At 38.8% G+C, this 27243-nt stretch overlaps 1 protein-coding gene across 3 annotated transcripts; it reads right to left on the minus strand.

The window, feature by feature from the left end:
• CIP2A (cellular inhibitor of PP2A) lies at positions 1–26154 on the minus strand. Of its 3 annotated transcripts, none has more exons than XM_059837380.1 (20): positions 25930–26154; positions 24812–24959; positions 23037–23149; positions 21049–21143; positions 20327–20423; positions 19237–19359; positions 18939–19081; positions 18115–18190; positions 16792–17019; positions 16149–16308; positions 15149–15290; positions 14291–14390; positions 13303–13421; positions 10632–10824; positions 8339–8413; positions 8145–8255; positions 7202–7398; positions 3274–3356; positions 2635–2774; positions 1–1579 (listed from the first exon to the last, which is right to left on the minus strand). In XM_059837380.1, the coding sequence occupies exons 1-20, from the start codon at positions 26092–26094 to the stop codon at positions 1409–1411; spliced, it is 2679 nt and encodes an 892-aa protein (XP_059693363.1). In that variant the 5' UTR covers positions 26095–26154; the 3' UTR covers positions 1–1408. The 3 variants fall into 3 exon arrangements, with proteins under 3 accessions (XP_059693363.1, XP_059693372.1, XP_059693380.1); XM_059837389.1 differs by lacking the exon at positions 25930–26154 and adding an exon at positions 24571–24677 and having other exon boundaries at positions 24812–24947; XM_059837397.1 differs by lacking the exon at positions 25930–26154 and adding an exon at positions 24571–24677 and having other exon boundaries at positions 21049–21213; positions 24812–24947.
• Positions 26155–27243: the final 1089 nt, after the last annotated feature.

Here is a 27243-nt window from a genome sequence, read left to right on the forward strand (position 1 = left end):
TGAATTGAAGAGCATCAACTCCAAGCCCTTTACTGTGTCATTATTCCCAGTAAGTACATCAAAAGTGAAATAGCACGGAAAACACATAGTACAGAAAAATAAATATACATTTAAGGGTATTTTTAGGCATGAACGAAATAACATACAAAGCCATATAGAACCACATGTTAAATGGAAAACTTTCTCCAGATTATGTAGAATAAAAGGCAGCTACTTTCAAATAAGAAGTACTGGAGTCTCCTGTATTGAGACTTTAAGGTACTCAGAACTAAGTCAGCACAAAAGTCTCTGCTTGTAGAACATGCAATTGACAACCTGACATGACTCAGATAATTAAAAATCGACTACTGCAGAGCTCTTTTTTGTGCTGGTGCCAGCTACTCCCTGCACTAAATGAGAGAGCCTGTGGGGAAAGGGAACAAAAGTCCAATAGCGTGGTGGATAAGGCACATAACATGAATATGAAAACAGCCCTGGGAACTTGATTACAGAACTGGTAATATCATGATGCCTAACAGCAAAACCCATTACACAGGTATTTCTTTGCATGAATGAAGTACAAAAATCTCCAGTTTTTTTTTTTTTTTAACAGTAAAGAGTAACATATTATATTTTTTAAATACGATTTTAAACAGACATCAATTTACTTGTTAGTTCCATTAGCCATTATTCACTACCATTTGGAAAAACACTACCACAAAACACAGAAATGCTGTCAAAATATCTTGATGTGTTCATGCATTTATTTTCTATGCAACCCAGAGTTGTTCAGCTACACTTGGCTTAGAATAGCATACTGAAACAGTACATTTTTCTGGGGGGGGGGTGTGTGGGAATCAATCTTTATATGCTCTGGATTCTGTCACATAAATGCTAAAGATTAATTTACCATTTTCTGCAGACATGTACCTTATTGCCACCTTACTCTGGTGAGCAGGTTGATGTCTTCTCCCTCCCATTCCACCATTTGACAAAGTCAAACTGGCATTTATCAATTTAGTTATTAACATGCTTGGCATTTCCTACTGGAATTTGTTTACTTGAGCACTTTCTGGTAGAAAAGGAGAAGAAAACCCCAAACAACAAAACCCTCCCCAACATTTACTTACCCCTTCCTCATGACCAAGACATTTAAAGCGAAAGCACCCATGTCTGCAAATTTACATTGACAATAAAAGTTTTTAACCCATTACACTGATAGTTTCTTTCCCAACTGAGTTTGCAAAACTCCAATAAAACCCCTTAATTCAGCAGCTCTGATAACATTTTATTTTGCTGCTGACCTTTCTAAGCAATAACTGCATTATGGAAGAGGGCAACCAAACTGCATGTGCTGTGTACAAAGCTGGCAGTCACTACTATAATTTAGCTCGTTTAACAGAATTCATAAAGCACAGGAAACAGAGCCCTACAAACTGAGGTTCACTGTTTCTGCACTTTGCTTGCCATCACTTAGTTTGTGAATTGCTGCAATCACGCTGGTGTGTATGTCCAATTTTTCCTTCTGCAGATTTATAAGCGCTTCTTTTTCCGCCAAGCATCCTTCTAACTGGGATTTTTGAACTTCCAGAGAAGATGCCTGCAGAAACAAACAAAATGTTATCGTTTCCTCTATTACCAACTGAAAAACAAATAATACAGTGAAAGCTGAGTGGCCCGGTGGTGAGCTTAAGCAAGTATTTAAAAAGCAGTTTTAAAATGACAAGCTTGTCTCAGAAATCTCCCCTAGCTGTACAGCTGGTGCACACGAGTGATTACAGCTACTGCCACACTGCAAAATGTTGGCTACCATGGGAAAGCACCACCCCTTTGTTATGATTGTGTGACCATCTACATTTCATTTCAAGCATCACAACAGTAAATATTTACTGAGAACAAAAGAAATATTTCCTATATACTGTATAAAATTGCCTGAAGAGATTAAGCTTTTGCTTCCAGGAAATGGAAATACAGTAAACGTGGTTGTCAGACTGCACACTTTGCATTTGCTCATCAGTTTGCATGCGAAATGAATCTCTGCTTTGTGATTTTAGAGGGAGTCTTACTTGCAGTCAAGGACACATAGGCTGCACTAAAGCTTGGGGGATTAGTTTTGTAGGGTTTTTTTGTTTGGTTTTTTTTCTATTAACTTTATCCTGTTGACTTGGTAGAGCCAAAGTGATCTCTCTTTTGAAAAAAGACACCTTTTCTTGGAGATAAAAATGTTTTTTTGTTAGAATTTCAATGATCAAAAGAACCCCAGGCGCATTTTGGTGCATACATATGTGCCTTAATTCAATGTGAAAAAAGGGAGGGAGAGAAAGCTGACCTACATTTTCAGCAGTCAAAACTACTGGAGAGGAATTTGTTACATTTTGTTATTTAACATTATGCCACAGTTTTGGTGTTTTTTTTTTCCCTTCCCAACATTATGTAATCACATACCACGCCACACAGAGTCTCATTAGAACTTGATCCTAACTTAAAACTCAAAAGGTACGCAATTAAAGTTAAGAAAATTTGTTCTTGTCCACTACTACATCAGCTAATCCAAGGTCTTTAGGTACTTAGCTACCAAAGTACTGATTTACCAACTCTGTCAATTAAACAGATACCTAAAACTCCAGTCTCAGGAATGCAGGCACAATTCCTTACCTTGACACTCAGTTCTTCCCTTGCTTGCTGTGTTTCACTTAATTCCTTTCTAAGAATATCAATAGTTAGTTCCATATCTGTTTTTTCTTTCTGTTGAGTTTTTATTTTTTCTTCCAGAACATTTATATTCTGTTGCAAGGCTTAAGAAAATGAACAAATTAAAAGATCAAATACCAAACTTAGAAAACAGATACTGCATTGGCCTGGGAAACAAGGGAGTTTTTTTATTAATTTTTTTTTTTTAGACTCAACATGGCTGCTAATTGAATTACTGAGTAGTGCCACCTACTGAAAAATTTTAGTAGTTGCTTCCAGTCATTTGCAGAGAGTTAAATTAAGCTCTTCTAATTTGCATTTCATACAGAAAATAGTTCTAATGGACATGTTGCAAGAAGATCCTGAAGGGACACAATATGCAGAGATTCAGTCGAGTCTGGGAAATCAACTTCATGCATCCTTTCTAAAAGATTAAAATTTGTATTTGTTTCATTCAACTATTAAATTATCTATCTGTGCCCAACTTTTAAGGTTTACAAGTTGCTCATTAAGAGATAGCAGCTTATCTAGAGCCTATAATAACAACATCTATTTAATACAGTTAGTTCCTTAGATTCAGTGATCTTAAGGTAGGTGACTTACTTGCTATTGTGCCATCTCTCTCCTGCAGCTGTTGCTGTAATTCATTTCTGTGATGTTCACTTTCTACTAACTGTGCAGCATTCCTAAAAGTGCAGAGAAATAAATTTTAATTATTAAAATGATATATGCCACCATTCTCCTAAGAAACTAAAATGATCTTTGTATTATTTCCTATCGCTGTCAAGAGCTTCAAATCATCAAACCTCTGAATGTGTATGGTGTGAGCAGAGATAGATCTTACTTCCTTCCTGCCACCATGACCCATCATGGTAGGAACTACTGAAAAGGCTGACACCTGGAGTACCAAAGGCCAGAAACTGGTGCCTTTGATCACAGCCACAAATATTTCAAAATACTGTGGTAGAACTAAAATTGGCATTCAATGCAAGTAAAAATTCCCTTCCATTAGTGATTAAGGATGCTGGGGTTTTAGCTCTTACTATGCTCCTGAAGAGACAATGCAATTATTAAAACCTGTTTCAGATATTATCCCTGTATCCATACACAAAAAATACCATTCTGAACATCTCCTAAATTGTCACATAACACTCAAAAGTGACAAAGCTTTTATACAGGCCTTCCTCAGTTATCACTAGTTTGGGTAATCCTCAGTTTCCACACTCATTTAATACAGAGGTACTGGCATCTACCAGGAATACAGCTCTAACATGAGCACTTGACACTCTCTGAAGCTAATCTACTTTTTCCATTACCAGCTAGACTAATTTCTAAGGCATATTCTACTTGCCACTTGCCTTGCCTAGATGGCATCTGCTGTCACTTTTGTTTACTTGTTTATCCACTTCCTATCTACCAGTTTCTAAGCAGCAGCCTTTAGCAAAAGGGAGGGACATATATTTCCAGTGTGTCCATTTTTGTGGCAGTTCAAGAGTACCTATATAATAAACTGCTCCTCCAGACTGGCATTAACAAGGGTCAGCTTTCATCAGAATACCTCCTCATTAACCCTGAGCTGCATATTGCACCATTTGATGTAAGTAGCCACATTTGTTCAGTAGCAAATTAATGTATCAGTATGAAAATTTTCCATCTGAATCAGAACTCAAGGCAGTGATTTGGACTGCTCTGATTACTGACAAGGCAAGAGCCTGGAAGGGTGAAGTGAACTTTCCAAGTAAAACCAAGAACAGCATTTTATTTCTCAACTGAATACAAGGCCTGCCTATGAATATATTTTAAAGACATCTTCTGAAAATTATGTATTAAATAAAATCTGTCAAGAGCCTATATTCTCTTAGTTACATTGGTGAAAGATACACCAGACCTCTATTTTAAGCCATCAAAAATGAAAAATTACAATCACTCCTGAAGAAGACATAGGTAATACTGGTTTTATAGTTGAAAAATGTTTTCTACCACAGGCAGAATACCACCCCTCATGACTTCTAATTAACTTTCAAATGTGTTCACTTAGTAGGGTTAGTTGTTTTGGGTTTTTTTCCCAACTTGACAACATTAAGAGAAAACATGCAGGCTAAAAGAAAATACAAGGAAATTTTTGCATGATAAAAGCATCTAAGAATTCAATGACAACCAAAATAACACCTCCACACTCTTCCCAAGTGCACCTAAGAATTAGGTCATCATCTTTCTCTTCATACTATTCCTGAAGTCTGTCAATATTCCCTCACCAATTACTCCAACCAATTAAGGAGCAAATAAAATAAACCAAAGTCAGTAATATATAAAATATAACACACATAAATATATATACATATATACATATATATATATATATATACACACACATATATATATACATATAAAATAACAGATTCTCATCAAAAATAAATGTATAAACCAACCCTGAAGCAACTTTGGCTAACTTCACTTCTAAGATGTTAGTTAAAGCACAGTTGAAAAACTGAGACTAAAGTGCTATTTAGTTTTACTCTTTCACTTGCTTTAAAAAGACTACTCTGCTGCGTGAGTGATTCATTTAGTTTCATCATTGCTTCCACATGTTTATTTAGTGAATTGCATGCAATCTGTAGATCCTTATATTGCCTTTCCTTTCAGTTGCTTCATACCTACAAATGAAATGTAATTGCTTTTGAAGAGAGCTTTTACTTTAATAGTTTGCCAAATAAAAATATTTGCTATGATCTGTGCAATCATCCCACTTAAGTGACAAGCAAGGTGTTTTTTGGAAGGGGGGGTGTTCAGCTGAGTGGTTTTGGTGACAGCTGGCTGTTAGTGTGTTAGATGTTTTGGGTTTGTTCTTTTTAAATCAATATACCTAGAATCATAGAATCATTTAGGTTAGAAAAGACCTTTTAGATCATTGAGTCAAACCATTAATCCAGTACTGCCAAGTCCACCACTTAACCATGTCCCTAAATGCCTCATCTACACATCTTTTAGATACCCCAGGGATGGTGACTCATCCACTTCCCCGGGCAGTCTGTTCCAATGCTTGACTTGGAAGAAGAAAACAGACAAACAAACAAACCAGCCAAACATCAGAGGATCCCTTACATATCCTGAAGTATTCATGATCAGGAAGCAACCTCCTTCCAGCAGAGAACTTTTAGGAATTGAGAAAACTATAAATACCTTTAGAAATTTGCAAAGAGCTAATCTATAACAGTTTGTGTATGTCAATCATCTCTTAAGGGACCCTTTAAGTTAGTCTATGATCTTCTATGATCTTGTCTTGTGATACTAAAAACTGAACATACTGAAGACAATGCAGTGTGTAATTAATACAGGCTTATGAGGCAGATTTCATGCTCTAAGCAAACATTTTCCTACCTTCCCACCAAAAGGAAAATTCTATCCCCTGGTGTCAGTTAATCGATTGTTTTCAAGAAACAGCATATTTGAAGTATGAAGGTTGTTTTTAAAAGTAAGTTTTTGCTTTAGAAACACATTGTAAGGATTAGAAAGTTTTTTTCCTAGTTTAGAGAATTTAAAACTGTTAGATACTAGACAGAGGCTGATTTATTTCCCAGGAATTAGACAATACATGTTCACAAAGTGAATGACTACCTACAATTCAAGCAAAAATGGAGGCACTTCCACAGTGACTAGACACTTATTCAAGAAATTTAGTAGTGAAAAAAAATTTTATACATTTTCCACCCTCAATGACTCCTTTATTGGCAGCAATAGGCTTTCAAAATCGTCCAATAATGCTTGCTCCCATTATTAAGCAAGAAACTTGATCTCAATGTTATCAGTTTCTTTGCCTTGCTGACACCTAGTGTCAGCTTGTGAGTTGAGAAGTCAGAGCTCTCTTAAGCCTTTATTCTTCCAAAGCACATTCTAATTTCAAATATTTTCTATCTTTATGTACTTTGTGTGTCTCACATATTCTTTTTAGCTTAAGATCCCAAAGAAATAATGCTTATAAACAATTCAGGACACACAATGTGTCTCCTTCCTCCATACCTCACTTCTACCTAATTTAAGTCAAATTTGGTAGAGACTGGACCAACAATGACAAGTTCTACATTATGCAAACACATTGATATTGGCTGTTTCTCCAGAACTCTTGCAAGCATGTCACCAAGACAGCATGTAAGATCAAAGAGAGACACTGAGAGCATGGTATAATGCTAACAGAAACTAAGCATTCTTAGTTCTGTGTCTAGAGAACAATGCTCTCTTTTCATACAAAGCTTGTGCTATTTCCTGAACTGGACCGTCAGCACCTACAATTCCATTCTCATTCCACTGAAAGCTGAACATTAATACATTAATAAATTTAAGTATGTTAAATGTAACATAAATTTGAGTTCCTGAAAGACCTTCTTGACAAGCATACAGAAGAAAAAAGAATGAACTTTTCATTTAAAAACATGACACAGCATGTACTGTTGCTCTTCTATTGTGCCTAGCACAGTAAAGGACATCAGAACTCTTTTCATATGAAATACTTGTTTAGAGATCCTACATGTCTTACCTCTGAAGGAGATCAAGAGTGGATTTTTTTAGTATTTCATGCTCTTCAGCAACTGCCTGCAATTTCCTGTTGTGTTGAAAGAGCTGTTCAATATCAGTCTGTGCTCTTTCCGATTCTACCTGTTGAGCCTTCAGCAAATCGTTAAGCTCTTCATTTTTTCTTTCTGCATCCTTCAGCATTGCAGCAAGAGTTCTTGCCTTTGAGTGGAAAGACACCCCCAAATACAAAGAAAAAAAAAAGCCACATACATTAAAGGGAATTCTGTTTCTCAAGTTGTATTAGGCATGTTTGAGGCCATAGATCTAACACCAAAATGTCACCATCTATACATTAAGAGAATAAATTCTTTCACCTAATATTAACTACAAAATAATTGGTTCACTAAATTCCTTTAGCTCCATTTATAGACATTGTGAAGGAAGAGGGAAGAACAAAGTACAAGATGATACATTTTAGCTGTGGATTTAGTAACCAGTAGCACAATCTTTAATATAACCTTTAAAGAATAGAAATTATTCTCATTTTTCAATGTGCAGCCCAAATACAGACCCCACAAAAGCAAGCTTTATTTGAAAGTTCATCTCTGACCAGTGAATCAAGAGGCACAAACAGGAAACAGTTCTTTACATACCAGCAAATTTGATAGAGAATTCTAGTAAGTGGGTTTATTACTTTTTAATATTGCTGAATTATCACTAATGGTTAACAAATTATAATGAGTAGAGTAGGGTAATTTTGTTGACATCCTGTAAGGAAAATTACATTAAAGAAAACTGTGCCAAAGAACAGTCCAGAGGAAAACAGGATGTTCATGGTGAAAATTAGGACTGCCCTAACTTGCAAGCACAGCTTACAGATGAGCAGTATAGTTTTCACATGTGATCACAGTTAAAGCTACCCAGATAATCATTACTCAGTCCCACCTTGAAGCTCCTCTACTTACCTCAGACTCAGCCTGGGCTCTCTGACACCGGTACTGAGCCATCAGCCTCTCAGCCTGAGCCAGAGCTACTGCCTTTACTTCCAGTAGATCCTGCAGCCTCGTTTCTTTAGACTGCATATAGGGAGAACATTTCTCATTAACATTTTCTGAAAGTACCAACTGCAGTGTCCCCATGCATATTAGGCTGTACTCACTGCTAATGATGACAGCTTCTGCTCATAGACATCCATTATGTCAGATATCCTCACATCAGCCAAGGGCTCCTTCATCTGTGGAAACGTTTTCCAATTACCGATACTGGAAATTTCAATTTACTTACACAGATAATGTGTCACTAAAGAGCTCAGTAGTTTTGTGAACTCTCCTTGCCACTAGACTTTCTGAATTCTCATTTTTGTGTCTGAGGCTATCTACTCAAAAATATCCACCTCACCCTTGGGGAAGTTTGTGAGCAATTGAACTGGTTAGGCTTAATAGGATTCATCTGCAGAAGACTATCAGTCCAGCACTATAAAAAGGTAAAATCACCATTCTAAAATCATTCCCCTTAGTTCAATCTTTGCTGGAGAATTAGCAGGCCTCTCATAAAACACCTAAAATAATCTGCCCTAAGATTAACAGTACAAAATGCATATGGTTAAAACTCCTTGTTTATACTCTGTTGCTTTCTCAACATACATATTAAGAGAAAAGGCCCAGGAAAGTTTTTCTAGGATACTGGAAAGGATACTATTGAGGACCTACAGAGCCTACAGTGACTTACTAGAGGAAATGTACCATGTATGGCACGACAAGATCTAAGAGTTTACTAAAGTATATGCCTGAGTCAAGTGAAAATGCTACTTAGTGATTTCAGGGTATTTTCTCTTAGGCAGTGCTGCTACAACACCAGTTCTGAGCAGCTGTTCACAGATGCTGATGCACAACCAAGCGCAAACTATGCCAGCTGTTCATACATTAAACACCTACCGAAAAGCCTGCAGCATCCTGAACCACTATGCAAGAATGCTTTTTGCAAATTAACATGGGGACCGACCCTGTGTAGCTCCAGTTCTCAGCTCATTTTTCTGTCCCTAAAGTATGAAACAAGTAGTTTATTTTCCTACTTGCAAACTTAAAATATCTAAAGGACATAGAAATGACTCCAAGAAAAGCTCTAAGAATGAAATTCCCTTCATTCTCTCTGAACAGTGATACTATGAAAAGTGTTTTCTCAATGATGTTTTTACAAGCATTTGAGCTTCACACAATACACAGAGAGAGCTCAAGTACTGGATATTTTAAATGAATGTCTATATTGCTTTTGAATTACTAATTAGAAGGTCTAAGAAAAGAATCACTCAACAATTCATCAACAACTTTCTCCCCTAAAAAAAAAACAAAACAACTGAAGCAGGTTTACAATCTGTCACATTACTGTGAAGCTGCTGCATTAGTGCTGTGTAGGCACCTGTGCTTGCTTTGATTTACATTAATATAAACACAGCAATGCACTGTCATGCAGTCCTTAAAAGAATGATCAATGGGAGCATCCAGTGGCATAGTAAAAAGTAAGCCAAGGAAGACTCACCTGACCTTTTTCACTGTTATTCTGGCATCTCTCTGAGATGACAGCTCTCTGCTAGCTAACTGGTATCTGAGTTTCACTTTTATCAGTTACAACAAGAGATAAGAGTCGCAAAGCTAAGGCTGGAGGCAACACCACGCATACAGATATCAAGCTGTTACCAAGAAACTTTCAATTTCTTTTTCCAATTTGCAACTGTTTTTTTAAGCCAACAGAAAACAGAATCAACAATCCATCTCTCGGTCTAAAGCAGCTACAAAGCAGCTAACTTGCTTTGAACAGAAAAGGGAAAGAGGAGATATAATCGGTATCTGCCAAGATGGCCTACAAAGCAGCACATGGTATGTGGTTCCTGGCTGGGTGTTTCATTCACAACGCAAGTTGCTGCAGAGGGAAGTAAAAACTGCCTTCTGAAATAATAACAGCACCTTTCCAAGAAGGCCACAAAAGCTACACTGCAAATGCTAGAGTCAGCTATAGCCATCAAAAGGAGAATGTCAGTATGCATGTTTAGGCACACAAGAGACGCACCACACTTTTCTAAAGTAGCACAGTAGCTCTACTCTATTACAGGCTATTGCTTAGGAAGCAGAGGGAGGAGGTTCCCTTGTATGTGTCCCTGCAAGTCTAAGCAGTTGGACTGTACCTGGCTCCTGCCTCTGCATCTGACAGCTGACTGCATCTGACAGCCCCCCTGAAGAGGGCCCTCAGTAAGGAGCCCTACCCTCATGTATAGCTCAACACAGCATCTCTGAATTCTGCTCAGGAGCTCAGTAAAAAGAGCACATTCCAAACAGACAGGAATCTAAACCAAACTTAACTATTCCACACACAGTAGTCTGACACCTGGATTTTCATTTCCATCCCTCCCAGTTAAAAAAGTGTCAAATGTTTCACAAGGGTATATAAATTCTACCAACCTCTAGTCCAGAATGAAGTTTTTGTATTAATTCCTCAATATTTGAAGCTTTGGAGTCACTACTTGAAGGGTAGGATGAAGCATACCTCACTGAAGTAGTGCTGGTCAAAGGTGCCTGCATTTGGATTCTCTTTGCTCTGTGCTGCATTTCTTGCTGTCTGTAGGCATTATTTGCTACAATGCTTTCACCCAGCCTGCATAAACATGAGGCTATTAATGATACAACCTGCTACAAATACCATTGCAAGGATTGAAGATGAGATGTACAGTCACATTTGCATTACCACACCTTATGAAGATGTGTGTTGGGCATGTGCTCAAACGGGCCAGAGGTACAGAAAAAGAGGAAAAAAATGTAACATGGCTGACCTTTAGAGACAAATACAGAATCTCATCAGAAAGGGTAGAGTGCTCAGCTCTTTTTGAGCAACAGATCATATCTCTTATGCACCTGAGAAACAAGTTATTTCACCTGTTATTATACAAATTAACTAGCCACTGTTTGTATCAAAGAAGATGGAGAAAGCATTAGTAAGAATTTTTATTGGGCATAAAAATAAGATTGAATCAAGAAAAGGCAGAGTGCAATCAATAAACCTCAATTTTTCCTTGTCTGCAATTCTATTTTACAATACTGTATTGCATACAACACACTTGATTTTGTAAGTTTTAACCAAAATTTAAGTATGCAGAAAAAAGTGCAATCTGTTTAAATTTGTATAGGGAAGAGAACTCAAAAGCTTAGAAAAAAGTAATTTCAGCACCTATATTCAAGTGTCTGCATGTAATTTGTGGCTGGTATTTTCAAAGCAGGTACCAATAACATGTTTCAAACAAGAATGATAAATTAAGAGCCAATTTTAGAGGCACCAGTTATAAATTTTTGCTCTTGATAAATTCCCTAATTACTAAGCTATCCCAGCCTCTTCACTGAAGTGCTGTCTCAATTTCTTCCTAAGTGAGCATAGCTTATTTTTAACTTGCATTTATAGATATGTTCTTTGGCTATTCCATTGTACAATTCCAGACATACTTGATTTTATAGATCCTTCATTCTTTCAGCCAGACTATTCATTATTGGCTACTATAAAAATATTTCTTATATTCACAAACCCATATAATTATGGAATAATTAAGATTGAAAGGGACCCATCTACACACCACCTAGTTCAACTCTCCTGCTCTTAGCAGGTTTCCCAGGACTGTGCCTAGTAATTTTGACTCTCTCAAAGGATGAAGACTCCATGACTTCTCTGGGCAACATTTTCCAGTTTGACCTCACCTTACAATAATTGTGTTTCTTTTCTGATATTTAAAGAAATCTAAAAGGTTTTTTCTTATATTTCAGTTTGTGCCTATCTCTATCCTGTCAGTGGATACCACTGAGAAGTTTGGCTGTCTCTTTTGTTCCTATCAGACATTTCAACACACTCATAAAAAGCCTGCTAGTCTTCCCAAAAGTAAGCAAGCCCAGCTCTTGCAGTCTCACCTTGTGTAATACATACTCATCCCTCAAACTCTTTGCTAGACTCACTCTAGGATGTCTGTATCTCTCTTGCACTGGAGAGCCCAGGCCTGGATGCAACACTACAGGCGTGGTCTCACCACAGCTGAGCAGAGGGGAATTCCCTCCTTTGCCCTGTTATCAGGACTCCTCCAAGTGCAGTTCAGGGTGCTACTGATCATCTTTGCCATTCTTGAAGAAGTTACATTTGTTTTCTTCTAGTCTTCAGGAACCTGTCCCAGTCACCATGAATTTTCCAAGGCATTCTGGAGTGGCCTTGGAATGACAACAGGCAACTCCCTAAGCACTCAAGGGCACATCCTGTCAGGTCTTCTGGACTCCTGTACACCCAGTTAGTTTACATGTTCAATAACCTGACCCTGTGCCACCCAGAGTATGTCTTGCCTCCTCTAGGCTTTCCCATTGCTCTCAGGGACGTTGCTCTGCCTTTGGGAATCCTTATCAGTGAAGACCAAGCAAGGCATTCAGTATGTCAACTTTTTCCATGTCCTTTGTCAACAGGTCCCCTGCTTCACTCAGCAAAAAGTCATACATTTTCATGTCTGGCTTTTGCTGCTGATGTAATGGTCTTTCTTGCTGCCTTGATATCTGTCAGGTTCAACTCCAGGTTGTGATACAATTTAATTTTTTTTTTTTTGTATTTAATTACATCTACAGAAATAAGGACTCCAACAGAGCTTCTCAATACTTTTTCATTGTTTAAACCACCCTATTAAAATACTACCGGAACTGTCATCTGCCTGTGTCTTACCCTAATGTGTTCTTTCTTGGAAGATACTGCAAAAGGGTGAGCAAAGCTTTAGGAACTGAAGAATGACATACCTGACAGAGTTCATTAGAGAGAAATCTGACAGTCAGATGCACCCTAAGTTCCAAGCACAGATTTCAGATAAATGAGCACAGGGACAGGAGTCAATTGCTCCTCTGCTCTCTAGAATCTGACACAAAATGAACACCATCAGCATTGTGATGGCTTCCTCTGGCCTCCAGGATCACTGTGGTCTCACAAGTGCACATAAAGCAGAAACAGGACAATTTTTCTAAAGTTTCTGTGTCTGATGAGCTGAAAATAGTACTCCAAAAAACATTAATATCACTAAGCCCATAAAAATGTCAAATCTAACCAGAGTATCACAAAAATACTTACACTACGGCAGGAAAATCTGGTAAGGGTGCAGCCTCAAAGAGTATTTTAAGCCCCACTTGGACCCGCTCTCCATGGTCTGATGTTAAAGCAAATGTCAAAGGTGTAATCAAGCGCTGATCCTAAAAATAAATTAGTTTGGTCAAAGCAAGATACAGCAGACAACAACAACAAAAAACCCCACAAAATACAAACTAGCAAAACATCACAAAGCCCATGAGCACATATATGTTTTATTCAAAACTTAAGTTACCTTCTTAAAGTTTGCCCTTCTAAGTTTCCGAGCATGAAATCCACAGAAGACATATGGTTTTAAAAGCAGTCTATACTTCTGAGTATTGGAAATCACCTTCTACATTAAAGGCAACTCAACAGGTAAAGAGGCTAGTTAATTCCTGCAAGTTTTCAAGTGCTTGATACTCAACATAAAAGGTCACTAGCAGAAGTTATAAAGATTAATCATGGACTGTAATACTCATCGTTACCCATTAAATTACACAATTCCCATTCTGGAATAAAAAAATCTCCAAAACAGCAAGAAGTGTTTGACTCTCTGAACTGCTTTTCCATCTATAAAGTAATGTATTAAGGTATCATCTGACCAGAAACTGTTTTGGCCATGCAAAGCTCCAAATTAGATGTACATATTTAATAGTAATCAACCCCAAAAATTATTGTATTGTTGTGGTAATTGTTTTCTAGTTTGCTACCTTTAAACTGCAGTCATAATGCAGTCTTAAAAGGATCATTCTTACCAGGCAGCTCAAATATGATTTCATATGCTTTACCAAAACAAATGACTAGAGTAAAAGCAAACTAATGTTATTTTAGAAGAACAGTGAAACAACCTTTAAGAATTGTGCATAAGGGACTGTACTTTCCTAGAAGCTTTACCACTTCAGAGATAACCATACAAAACAGAACTAAAACTACTGCAGTGCAGTGACACTTTATTTCACAGATACATTTCAAAAACATTTTAAAATCATACCTGTAACATTTTGTAGAAGCTGACCTTCATACCAGGTACATCCTGCTGTAATCTGCTCATAAGATCAAGTGTTTTCAAAATAATATCAGTAGCAAGTTTGCTTGTAAACATCCAAGTAGAAAAGCAAATTGCGTGGAAAAAAAAAAGGCGAGATATGTCAAATCAGCACTGACAAATCCAGTCAATTTAAAAAAAAACCCTAATAAATATATCTAGCAAGGCAATGATGCTAGAACCAAAGAGATCATACTGAGTTCCCTGAACATGTGCCTGAGCTTCCCCAGCATGTCAAGGAGGGCAACAATGAAGACCAAAACCACCAATTCCAGTTGAAAGTGAAGAGTGTTTAATTATAGGTCCAATTATATTTCACTGGGATTTGGCCAGTGAAACTGGCTATAAGTTATAGCTATAGCTAAGCTATAAGTTATAGCTAACTTATAGCTATATTGACTTTTAGCTATAATGACACTGAGCTGAAAGAAATGTGCATTTAATTTTCAGTGCAACAACTGCCCCCCCCATAATGATATTTTGGAACTCTGGTTGCATGAAATCAAAATGAGAAATCACATGCCATTAGCAGTCCTAGTAAGCTTTCACTTGGATCAGCCTGAACTACTGCATGAGGTTTAAGGTCCTTATTCCACATAAGTAGATCTCCAGCTTATGCCAAAAACATTATCTGAATGAACTGATCAGCAAGATTACTTTTTATTCCACAAAATACTAAGTTTAATTTAATACCAATATTGATTTAAATGGTACTTTCAACTACCATTTCTTTCCATTGCAACAATATCACAACTCTCACACTAGTCATGTCTAATTAGATTTTAGATAAATATGTGTGCTCACCACATTTTAGAGTCCACCAATTTGATCCCAAAGCCAGTATCAATCCCACAAAAAGGAAACTGGTGTTCTATCAGACATGTGCATTGGCTGGCAGTCAGCACCTTCGAGACATGCATTTTCAGTGTGTCATCTCTGCAGAGCAGTAGGCAGAGTTAAGAATAAATTCAATATACCTATACCTAGATATTGGCACCAAGAGGCAACATTTTATAATAATAAGGCTAGGGCACAAAAGCTAGGGCATCAAAGCACAAGAGCCTCTAAAAATGCTTGCAATACCCAACAACATAAAGCACTTAAATCACACCTAACAAGTCAAATAAGCTTCACTTTTCAGTTAATACATACACTTATTGGAAACAGACAGTGAAGGCAAGCCTTAATAAAATGGGTGGCATAAAGAAGCATAGTCAACAAACGGCAGGGACCAGGCAGTCCCTAATACAAGACTCAGTTACCTAAAAGTGAGCCAGCAGAGACTTCTCCACAGAACTCAGCTTGAATGCAGCACTACACCCTGCAGTCATGTCCCCCTTACTAAACTTACTGTGGACACTAAGGACTCAATGAGGAATGTAAAACTGTACCATTCCATGTTATTTTTCACAGTTTCTCTTATCTAAATTTGTATCATATTTGGCTGGGAGCTGCACTTGTCTTAGCTAGGCAACAATACTACACGGATCAAGAAGATGGCTGCCTAAATTCTCCCACAATTTCAATGGAAAACACTCATCTTTGTTTTTGATCTGCAAAGGGCTTCTGTTCTGTTGAATAGCCACAACATTTTACCCGGCACCACTGTATCACAAAATAATTTCACAGCAGTTAGAAAGCTACTTTAGATCTTGCAAGATGACACTGCTAAGTAAAATTAGGGCAGTTATTGTGATTAGAAGCTATTAAAGTGACCCAAGGTGAACATGCCTTCTAATATCTTAGAGCAGATCGTGGTGGAGGAATAATAAATCAGTTGCCAAGAAGCACATTAAAAGGATATTTGTGAGGACATTAATAGCCTTGACCATTCTTTCACACTTTTTCTTCACTAATAGCTCATCCACAATCTGTTCTGGCTTCTGAAGATGATCAAGAAGAACAGGCAGCAAAAGATCCATAAAGTGTTCAGCTGATTTACCATTCTTATTGTTGATAACATCCTGTAGTAAAGACATTTTATGTCAATATTGAAAAGTACAACACAAGGAAGCCAAGCTTTCTCTACCCCTTCCTGCACCAGTCTATGTTCCTGCTTTCCCAGCCTCTTGCTATTTCAGGTTTAAGATGGCTGACCAGTATCATACTGGAGGAGGACGTTTACAGGAAACAGAAAAAGCAAGAACTTCCTCATTCCTGTAAGTCCTAGAAAGGAACTCTGATAGTGTTCTACCTACCTCATGACTTCATAAACTGCCTTGTCTTCCACTTACAACACAGACATATTTCTAAAATACTGCATGTCTTTAAAAGAATGGTTGTTTTATGAAGTATGTTTATTCCAACATAACTATTTTACAATGAACTTTATTACAAGTATTTTTGTATGTGCTACTTTTCAAGTCAAATTATAAGAGTTGTTTAAAAATAATTTAAAAATAAGAGCTTCTGAGAAGCTCTTTAAACTCAGTTATCAGTCTTGGTACCTCAAAAATCTCTTTGAGTAGTTGCAATGCTAGCCCTGAGCAGTCTTCAGAGCCTTCCAATGGTTGGTTTGACAAGTGCACCAATGCAACAGATGGTTCAAAACTCTTTGAGCTAGTCACAAGTCTGGTGTTTGCAGAGACTGCCAAGCCAGCTGGTTCCAGTATTGCCTGCCGCAGGGTGTGACGCAGTTCTAGCACAGAGCAGAAGGCAAGCAGCAGCTCTAAGATCTGTGTGAAGTGAAGAAGAGTTGAAATGCTTTTAAATCAAGAACTTATACAGAAACTGCAACTCCCATAACACAAGTCTAAAGATATATGCAAGTTCTATGCAACTCCTTTTAGCACTTGAAAGTTTTCTGAGGAATAATTTTCTTTCTTTAAAGCCAAGTCAGCAGAAGAAACAGTTCATTGGACTGTGAAGGCTTGTGACAGTATTCAGTGTATTGCATTCTTTTCTTCTGACATGACCGCTGGCTAGTGATACAAGTAAAAGTACAAACATGTATACACTCAGCATGAAAAAAGCTGCCAAAGAGAAAACATTCTGAGACAGGAATATGCATCCATTCTGAGACAGGATGTGCATCCATTCTCAGAGCATGCACAAAGAGAAAACCACCCTGGAAAGCTCCATGTCAACATGCCTCTCTAAACCAAATAAACAACAGCAAAACCACAGAGAAATAGGAGCATCTATTATTAACTAGGATGTGTAACACATTCATAGAAAAAAGCTCCAGATCTGTTTCACAGCTATATTTAGCCCCAACATTTTCACATTTCATATTTTAGCCTTTAGTGACAGATAGCCAATGTTTCATTTACATAAGGTGGTAGCGACACAAAGCTGAATGTAACAGTTCGCAGCTTAAACAGAAGTGGCACCATTTGTTCAGCTAAGGCAAGGACACTTATTCCTACACATTTGAGATTAGCATCAGGGTTCCCTGATCACCAGCTGAAGTCTGAGTAGTATTAATTCAAGGTTTAGAGAGCAAAGTAGGATACACTACATTCCTGGTAGATGCCGAAATTTCTTAATAGCCAAAGCACAAAAGGTGTTTATGCTGGTTTTTTGCCTTTACATCTGTTGCCTAAAAGCAGACACACAATCTGGCAAAAATCCAACATTACAAATTCAATCTGACAGACCTTTGAATAACTAGAAAATATAAATGTGGTGAATTCTGTAGGTCATTTAAGAGTCCTGAAGACAGTGTATTTCATGACCAACCCTTGTACACAAGGAACCTATTTATAATAACAGAAGCGAAACTAGATTAGGAATGTAGCCTCAGCCTTTAACAGAAAAAGTATAAATACCTTAGATGATGAATCAGGATCCCTTCCATGAAGAAGATCTAATACTTGACCAAGGCAAGAGGTGAAGTGCTTATATCTATAGCATGCACAGAGAAGAAAAAAAATTATAAAACTGAAATTTCAGCATATTTAGACATTTACACCAAGTGATGAATGAAAGTGCCCTATTCTCCTTCTTACCCCCAAACACTTCAAGTACAGTGATGGTTGTGATAATTTAATTTCTATTTAAATTTTTGATAATTTAAACAGAACAATTGTTAAAAATATTTAAAGTTATTTATCACTAAGAATGAAAGCAAATTCCTTAAAATAAACTATGATTTTACAGCCATGTTACTTCTTGATTTAGATTGAAAATCAGCCCCTAAAATCTCCTGGTGGAATTTGCAGAACTACTAGTCAAGCTCTCCACAGAACCACTCTAACGTCCCCTACCCCCAATAAAATTATTACTTCTTGCAACTTCAACCATACTATTCCACTTCCAGATTATATAACACTGTAAAAGGCAGGATAGCTACTCATCTTGTTGTCTGACTACCAACATTGTCCAAACAAAACATTACAGAACAGGGTATTCAATGTTCCTCCAGTGACAATGAAAAAAACAGGTTTTAAGTCATACTTCTGTGTCAAACTAGTAACCCAGCAACCCTTTTGGTTCAGATATAGCAGTTATAATTATAATCAACTAGCAACAGTCAAAAAGCATCTTGGGATTTTTTTTTCCCCCTTAGTGTTTGGTTTAGAATTCAAATAGCATACAGCAAAGAAACTGAACTAGAACTTAGGAAAAATACTTTTAGGAAATGGAGCCATACCTGGTAAGATAATCTGCAACTTTGGGGTTCTTCATAAGATCCATGAGTAAATCAACAGAATATTTTCTTGTTAGAGTATCTCCATTTACAACAATACTGAATATTAACTGAAATGTCTGATGGATATTTCGAGCATGAAAAAGCTGGAAGGAAGAAGAAAGAAAGTTATGTATAGGCACATACTTTGCTGGGTGTCTTGCTTATTAAAACTAGCTGGAATTAGGATTTTATTTGGCCAGGGTGACAATTGGTTTTATCTACAACTTAAGAATAGAAACAACTTCAAAGACACACTTACTTTTTCTCCTACTTCTTCGTTTAGGGTAAGGCTTGATAACACCGAAAGTGCAAACACAACCATAGTCAAACTGTTGTGGGCCAAGAAACTTATTAAGGTACGATAGAAACTCTTCACATTATTCTACAGCAAAAAGGAGAAACAAAGATATTACAAACCCATCAAATTTACAGGTTTGACATATTTATACATAAGGCATACAAATAATGAATAATACAAAAAAATGTTAGTATGGTAACAGTTCTCTGGGAAAGCTATTTCACTGCTCTGCTGCACAATTTCACTGTTCTGCTGGCATTAATGTTAATGTTCTTTTCAACCTGTATAAGGAAAAATGAGAAAAAACACTCCAAAACAACAGAGAACCAACCAAGGAATAAATTCCATAATTATTTTAAGGAAAGATGAGAAAGTCATTTTGCTAAAGCCCATTAGAGAAAATAATCACTGAAAATTGACTCCTATCCGTTCTCTCATTAATGATTGGATCTGACAATAGTTTCTCCCTTTTTTTACCCCCTGCCTCTTTTCCAAGGTAAACAGAACATTTGCTTTTATGTAGATTTGCTTTTATGCAGACCTCTCTTTCTGAACTAAAAAATAAAATGTTTGCACGGATTTATGAACACACAAGAACAAAGCAGTTCAGATATGTATATGTATTTGAGGGCTCAAGGACCCTGGCATGAAGATCAGGGCTATTTTATTGAATTATTTTTTATAAGGCAAATCTCCTTTTTGCTTACCAAAAATCAACTTATAATCTTTATGTTTTAATGACATTTAGTTTTTTCTATGAAAGAATGATCAAATTTTCAATTCCCTTTTCAGCTGCAGAGAACAGTTGCAAAAATCAAACACAACACAAGCAAGGGCAACAACACAGCAATGTACCAAGGGGAAGAGGATACCCAGCTTCCTGTTCTACTGGTTATTTTCTCCAGCATGGGAGAAACAACTGCCCTTCGGCAGAACAAGCAGTCAGGGTTATCACTGCTGAAAGCGTTAAAGAAGTACTAAGGTAATTACCTGGTAGAGTCAACTCTTACCCTTAAGCTGGAGAATCATGACACAAAAGCAAAGCTCTTACCGAAGATTTTATCTGACTTTGAATAGACAAGTTGTGACGACAGAGGTTTGCCAGGAGTCCTAAACACGGTATTGTTAACTCATCTTCAGTGGATTGACTTAAAAGAAAAGCCCAAAAGATGTTTTCATTGAAGCATCCTGAATTTAATTACAAGAAATTGTAGGGTGGGGGCTGGGAGAGCTGGGTGGTTGGGGGATTAATATTTTGTTTTGTGTCTTGGCAAGAGCTTATTTTTTAATGAGACACCATTTCACCATGCAAAGCAAAATTCAGATTGTAATCCATGCAGTGTGGGTAGTTTTAAATTGAGTACATCTGAAAAAACCCCAAAGTATCAGAGACCACTACTATCAGAGGTTGTTTATTACATATAAGTTTCATTAGATTTCTTACAAGAGCACTTGAATCGAATTTTTATTAATCTAACAGGTCTGCTCCTAGTGACAAGCATGAATTTCCTCCTGGCTTTTCTCTTTGTTAGCTCCCTGCTCCCAGAGGTGTGGAGGTGGGCTGAGGCCAATTGATATTCCTTCACTCAAAGTCCCACAACCACTGCATTTGACAACCTGCAAAAAGTACACGGTTTTCAAAGGAAAGTCTGTTAACTTCAGAGCACAGCTTGCTCTGGAGACCAGGTTAGTACAGTACTCTAAAAGCCTTCAAAAAGTTTAGAAACTTAGCTTGCTGTTTCCCATAAGAAAAGACACTGAGTACACACTTACACATGATGCATTAGAAACAAAATTAATCCATCGATGTTGGCACCAGCACAAAAGATGGGAACATTGTATGTTAGTCTCTGCAGCAACTGAATACCCTGAGGAAACAGAAAGCTGCTCACATGCTTGTCCTACACCATCTCAGGAGGAATGCTACAAAAGATGAAACTGAAAGGACAAATATCAAGACACTATAACGAAATTAATTTTTAGACTCTAACATTAACATAACAATTACACAAGCTGCTGCAAGCACATTGTATGTCCTAACATACTGATTTACTTAGTAAAAGCCCAAAAAGATTATTAAGATTTTATTTTGACAGAGGAGTTACCTTTTCAGCCCATTTGATACCTTGTGTTTTAGCTTTCATATTTTTCATATTCTGTACTGCCTTAGTGTGTAACTCTGAGCTTAATATTAAGTGTTAGTAAGTTGTCTTCACAGGGTAGACAGACAAAACAATCCTTTTCCAGCTTGGGAACCAAGGACAACTGTTACCAGCTTCAAGCCCAAAGAGCATAAACAACAGTGAATTGAAGAGAGCAAACATGGAGGATGGGACTCCATAACCTGAAGCCGTTTTTGAACAATTAACCCCAATATGTAAATAGACCAAAACTTATAGAAATGTGAAAACTTGTGACCATTTTGGATCCATCTGGGGTGTAGCCTTGGCCAGGCTCTTGTACTGCCCAAGGTGTATCCTTTTAAGGCCTTTTAATAAATACCTTCTTTATTTTTTAGTTCTGTCTAGTCTCTGTTCCAGGTCAGCCTCTCAAGGCATCACATTCAATTCTCCACCTTTGCCTCACCAGCAAGTTCTCCATTCTGTCAGTGATAAACAGGCTTTGTCCTACTGAAAGGTCTAGAAGTCTCATCAAAGTCCAAATAAGCACTTTGCAAGCTCTTGTAGAAAGGATGCCTACAGGAAAACAGGTTTGCTCTAAAGACTGCCAACAGATCTAAGGGTAGCAAAGTCCTTCATACAGCACTCTTCTGGAACATAACTGAAGTCAATACACTCAAACATGACAAAAATCGCAGCAGAGGTTAGCAGTTAAAACATCACCATTTAGATATCTAAGAACTTCAAGATCTATCTGGTGACTACAAAATCTCTCCTATTGACTGGTGAGTCACTTGGATCCCTAGATCTTGTGGTACTCCTAGCACTTTGAGAAATACACAAACCACAGGAAAATAGATCTTTATGGGATGCCTGATTTATTTTCCACACAACAAGGGCCACAGGACTACTAGTAAATTAATTTTCTGCTTTTCAGAAAGAGACAAGTGACAACAGGCAACCAGTAAGTACTTGCTGAAAGTTTAGAGGAAAACCTGTGCATATTTGAAAACAATAAAGAAAACTTTAGGACAGGTTAAAATTGGTGAGTTCAAACTGATAGTCAGACATTCACCGTAAGCTTTGATTAGTATAGTGCCTGGCATTCACTGGCAGATAGCATTGACCAGAAAAAAGGAGGCCACACATGCTCTGCAAACCTCCATGAAAACAGGCAGCCACAGCTTTCCTTTCATTCTTTCACAGTTACCTATCAAAGTACTGATTAGACAAAATGATCTCCAGGTTTGTGTTATGAAACGGCTTGTGTCAGGAGAAACAACCAAATACCTCAACTGGAAATCAATCTTCTGAGCACTCAACAATGACTTCTTGAAACAATTTTTAAAGAGCAGCATTTTTTTTTTGGTTGGTTATTATTTTTGCTTTGTGGGATTTTTTAGGGGCTCTTTTGTGAGAAGCACAGTAAGATTAAAGAGAGTACAAAGAACTCTATAAATTGTTAAATTCCTCATATCCACCTCATACAGCAAATAAAGAACACAGCGAAGACCAACTTTCCTTCCAATTATTATTTCACACATTATTTCCAATAGAGCTTTTGAAGGGTTATTACATGCATACAGTATAATGTTCATTATGCAACAGTAGCCAAACATTATGAAGCATTAGTTCCTTTACCTGTAGTAAAACTGGGTCGCTCAGATTAGTAGAACTTCGATGAATCACTCCTGCCAGCACGCTAGTCAGATTGTAGGTGTCCTGGAGAGCTTCTCTAGTCTCTGTATCTGAAGCTGGAATTTAGGAATTATTAGCAAAAGAAACTTGCATTAGCTACTACCAGCTGAAGCAGAAGCCAAAGCCTCTGAGCAGTTATTCACCTATGTTTTAAAGGTAACTACAAACAAATGACAGCTCCTATGCTCTTGCCTCTCTACCTCACTTTTGGACATACAGTTAATTATAACACTAATCCATTTCCTTAAGATGATTGGACATGGAAAGAGTAGTCTACCTCCTATCTACCAAGTTTCAGTTCTGAGATCTTGAAACCTGCACTTCAAAGGCTTAGGTCTTGATGAGCTCAGTTTCTTCCCTCATGCTATGGTGGAAAGGTAGACTCAAACTGAAAACTTGATAAGGCTATTTAGCATTAGTTAAAAAAATAAATAGAAGTCAGTTCTGCTTAGGCAATCCTCAAAGAGTTGTAGCAAAACAAGTAGAGCAATAGATCATTTGGAAGAGGACTTAATTCTTAAAATTTTCCAGAACCCCATAACAAATATAATTTTAAAATAATTGTTCCAAAAACATAAAAGGAAGCTTAGAGAGGCTTAAACTCCATGACTCAAGGAAGATAAGCAAGGGATCATCATAAAGGACTCAAATCTGGAATAACCACTGATATATGACGAGAAACTAAGCAGAGATGGGATAATTTTTCCCTATATACATAGGCTGTGCTCTGAGCACAGAGCTCCCTGGACAATGAAGTCCCATTTCCATGAAATAGAGGGGGAGAAAAACCCCAAAAAGGTATCTCAATACACAAGCAAAAGGCAATAGAACCTCTTTGCAATGGGGATACTTAATGTACATAGGCCAGGCTATTGGAGAGCCCACACTGCCAGCAAACACTCCCGTGGGTAAGGTAAACCGAGGTGATGACAGTTGAGGATTGCTGCAGACAGGTAAAGATGTTATAAAAGAAAGGTCTTATAAAATATGGTTTAGGCCCTTCTACTCTAGCTAAAGCTAGCAGTAGCTTTTCAGTTCCCATGTGAAGAAATCCTAAGAATGAGAATTTGATTGCATAACAACCTATTAGAGGGAAAAATAAGAGGCACCTGCATAAACAATAGATCTGTCCCATGAGAATTCACCAAAGAAATATGTAAACACCTGTAGATGGAGAGAGTCTTAACACCTACACACACAAGCATTTCCTAAACAATGAATTAAGGCGCAAGAAAACTACTAGCCAATAGGAGTTGAGCACAAGGTCTGTGAAAACTGTGTAAAAACAGTTATGAGAATGAAGAATTGGCTTCTTCTGCATGAGGAAACTGAGTCCCCACTGATTGTTATTACAACAGAGGATGTGACACCACTTCTCCCTATCCTAGCATGCCCTAGCCACCTTTCTCACTTGATTAAAAAAGTAGTCTTTTCCAGCTCCAAAAATAAAGGACAAGAGAATAATTTCTCACCCTACCCAGTGGATAAATTCTGACAAGCATGATCATTGTCATTCACAGGGATGACTTCAAATCTCCTTCTTACTGCAAAACTTCTTAATAGGTAGCTTAGCCAAGGACTCCACTACAATGAAAAATAGTTCATCTTTCACACATCATGCTTCTTCCAAGACATTAATCACCCACAACACAGAATCAGCATCTGTCTTATCTTCCCTTGCCCAGACAAAAGATAAAAAGTCCAGATGCAAACCTTACCTAGCTGTGATAGCAAAGTAACCACAGCCAAGACCAGAGAAGGGTTTATATTAGTGTCCTCCAGGAGCTCTACAAGGCAACTGAGACATTCACTTGGTAGAATCTGGTTTGAAGCAAAAAAACGGGTAAGCTTCAGTCCAGAGATAACCTGGAGATGAAAGGAGAGAAACAACCTCACTTACTCAACTGCAACAATGTAATTGACACGGAAATCGAAGCACAGAGTTGCATGAAATAGATTTTGTCCTACTTGACAAACTGAGAATGTAAGTGTCATTGTAGTGGGATATTTATGCTCACGTGTGCTGGGGGAAAAAAAAAAGGCAGAAATGGAAAAAAAAATGGTTTTATTCCTTTATGCTTGGAAAGTACCAAGTTTATTTATTTTGAAAGAATAACCACGTTGCAATCAGCCTGCCTTCCAAAGGCCTGGACAGGGACCCAAAGGTAGCACTCCGCAGAGAGGATCTGCAGCGGCAGTCAGTGCTGTTTTGGGAGGACTCTGTGACTGGGATGAAAAAATGGAACCTGAGCTAGGGGAAGCCTACATAAGAAGAGGCCAAAAATTATATACCTTTACACCAATACAGGTAGACGCGATTTATATTTTGCATATGGGAGACACATAATGTTGATTTTGTATATTCCCTCTGTATCTCCTTACAAGCGATAAAGGGAAGAAAGCAAAGAGAGATATTAACTCTCACATAAACGTTCTAGCAATTAAAATAAACCTGTATTTGAAAAAGTAACTTGGAGATTAATTCAAAGGCCACCACATAAGTTGTACACAAAGCTGTACCTGAAGATCAGGGAAATGAACTGGTCTACCTCCTTAGTAAAAACACGTCTAAATACGTGTTGAGCGGAACCGGAAAACTCCAGATGCAAGACCAATTCGTTACTCACAGGCTGTTTTTCAAGCTGTGAAACAATTCACGCGAGCCAGAATTTAGGGGATCAATAAAAAATTAAGTCCCCCGTAACCCACACTATCTGCTTGCCCTGAGTGCATATAGACTCACAACACGCCTCTGTAAACACACCATAAAACATTATACCACAGCACTCCCCACGCCCCGCTCCCTCCGCGCCCCCGGCTCGGGCGCCGCTCCCACCTCCAGGCTGCGCTGCAGGAGCGCGGCATTGTGCGGTGTCTTGGCGGCGCGGTATTCCGTGGCTGCGAGGAGCAGGGCCTTCATGCAGCTCGGGGGGTCCATAGCGGCCCGGCCCCCCAGACGCTCTCCTCGGCCCTCACTCGCATTTCCCGCCGCCGCCGCCATCGTGACGCAACGACCATTGAGCGCGAGCGGCCGCCGCGCGGCAGCACGGGAGACGCCGCCGCCGCCATCTTGCTTAAGGGAGGCAGCGGGGGGCAGCGGCCACGGCTTGGGGCGGGTGGCGAGAGCCGGGGGAGGGGCCGAGGGATGCAGGGAATGCGGGCGCTTGGATCGGTGACAGCGGCTTTAGGGCTCACGTGCCGTCGGGGCGATCCAGAGGGATGCTTTTCCTAAGCGGAGCTCTTTGTGGTCGGGGGCAGCTGAGTCTTCCAGCCGTCCAGCCTCTGGAGGGCTGCCTCTGATTGTAGCTGCCGTCGCTTCCTGGCGCCCGCAGCCCTGCCTCGTCTTCCTGCTGTCTTTCTAGTACCCTTGACCGTTTCCTCTCCTATTCGGGAGGGCTTAAGCCCGGCCAGAAGCCAGCCTCCCCCTCCCGCCTGTGGTTCCCTGGCCTCTCTCGCGGGAGAGGGAAGTTTTAGCAGTGTCCTGGCGATGGTGGGGACCGAACCTGTGGCCCCGCGACCGGGCTGCTCATCCGGCTCACACAGCGACCCCCGCAGGCCGCTGCGGGCACAGCGCCCGCTCCCGCTGCCTGCGCTGCAGCAGGAATCCTTTCCTCCTACCCCTTGCAGCTGGAGCGCCTCGGGACAGCGGGATCACGCCCTTCTTGGACCACGTTCTTCCTTACACCATGTGCTCGAAGTTCGAGTGTACAAGAGGTTCCGCGCCCCCATTACTCAGCCCCCCGACATGGACAAACAACCACTCACCCACCCACCCTTCGGATGCTGGCAGGTAGATGCTGCTGTGTGAAGCTTTTGAACATATTTTCTCAACTCGTGCATAGATTGCTGTCTTATTAGGCCTGCAGATATGTGTAGGAGGGTCTGTATCGGCCTCTGTATTTTCCTATGCCGTTAATAGGACAAACATTGCCATAAAGGACAGGCGAGCAATATGAATGTAATGTAAATGTTATTGTGTCTCTTTTTCCTTTTTTAAGTCCTTGATCCTTCCTGTGTCCCCCTCTTTCACATGAGTGCTGCAAGGGAATGCTGGGGAAGTGACTGGAGTGTGGGCTTGAAGTCACCCTCAGTCCTGGATTCTGCACCAGGAGCTACAGCCACCTCGACTGGCGGTGTAAGTCTGAGTCCA

This window comes from Haemorhous mexicanus, chromosome 2, assembly GCF_027477595.1.
Source record: "Haemorhous mexicanus isolate bHaeMex1 chromosome 2, bHaeMex1.pri, whole genome shotgun sequence".
Lineage (NCBI taxonomy): Eukaryota > Metazoa > Chordata > Aves > Passeriformes > Fringillidae > Haemorhous > Haemorhous mexicanus.

Bases quoted from the DNA above. Each gene is read 5' to 3' on its own strand.
- CIP2A (XM_059837380.1), bottom strand. From the start codon at position 26,094: ATGGCGGCGGCGGCGGGAAATGCGAGTGAGGGCCGAGGAGAGCGTCTG. The intron at 21,144-23,036 runs GTAAAGGAACTA...CTGTTTCCTCAG, and splicing joins GCGACCCAGTTTTACTACAG to GGTATTCAGTTGCTGCAGAG. The intron at 20,424-21,048 runs GTAAGTGTGTAC...TTTTCTTTTAAG, and splicing joins TTGTTTCTAATGCATCATGT to TCAATCCACTGAAGATGAGT.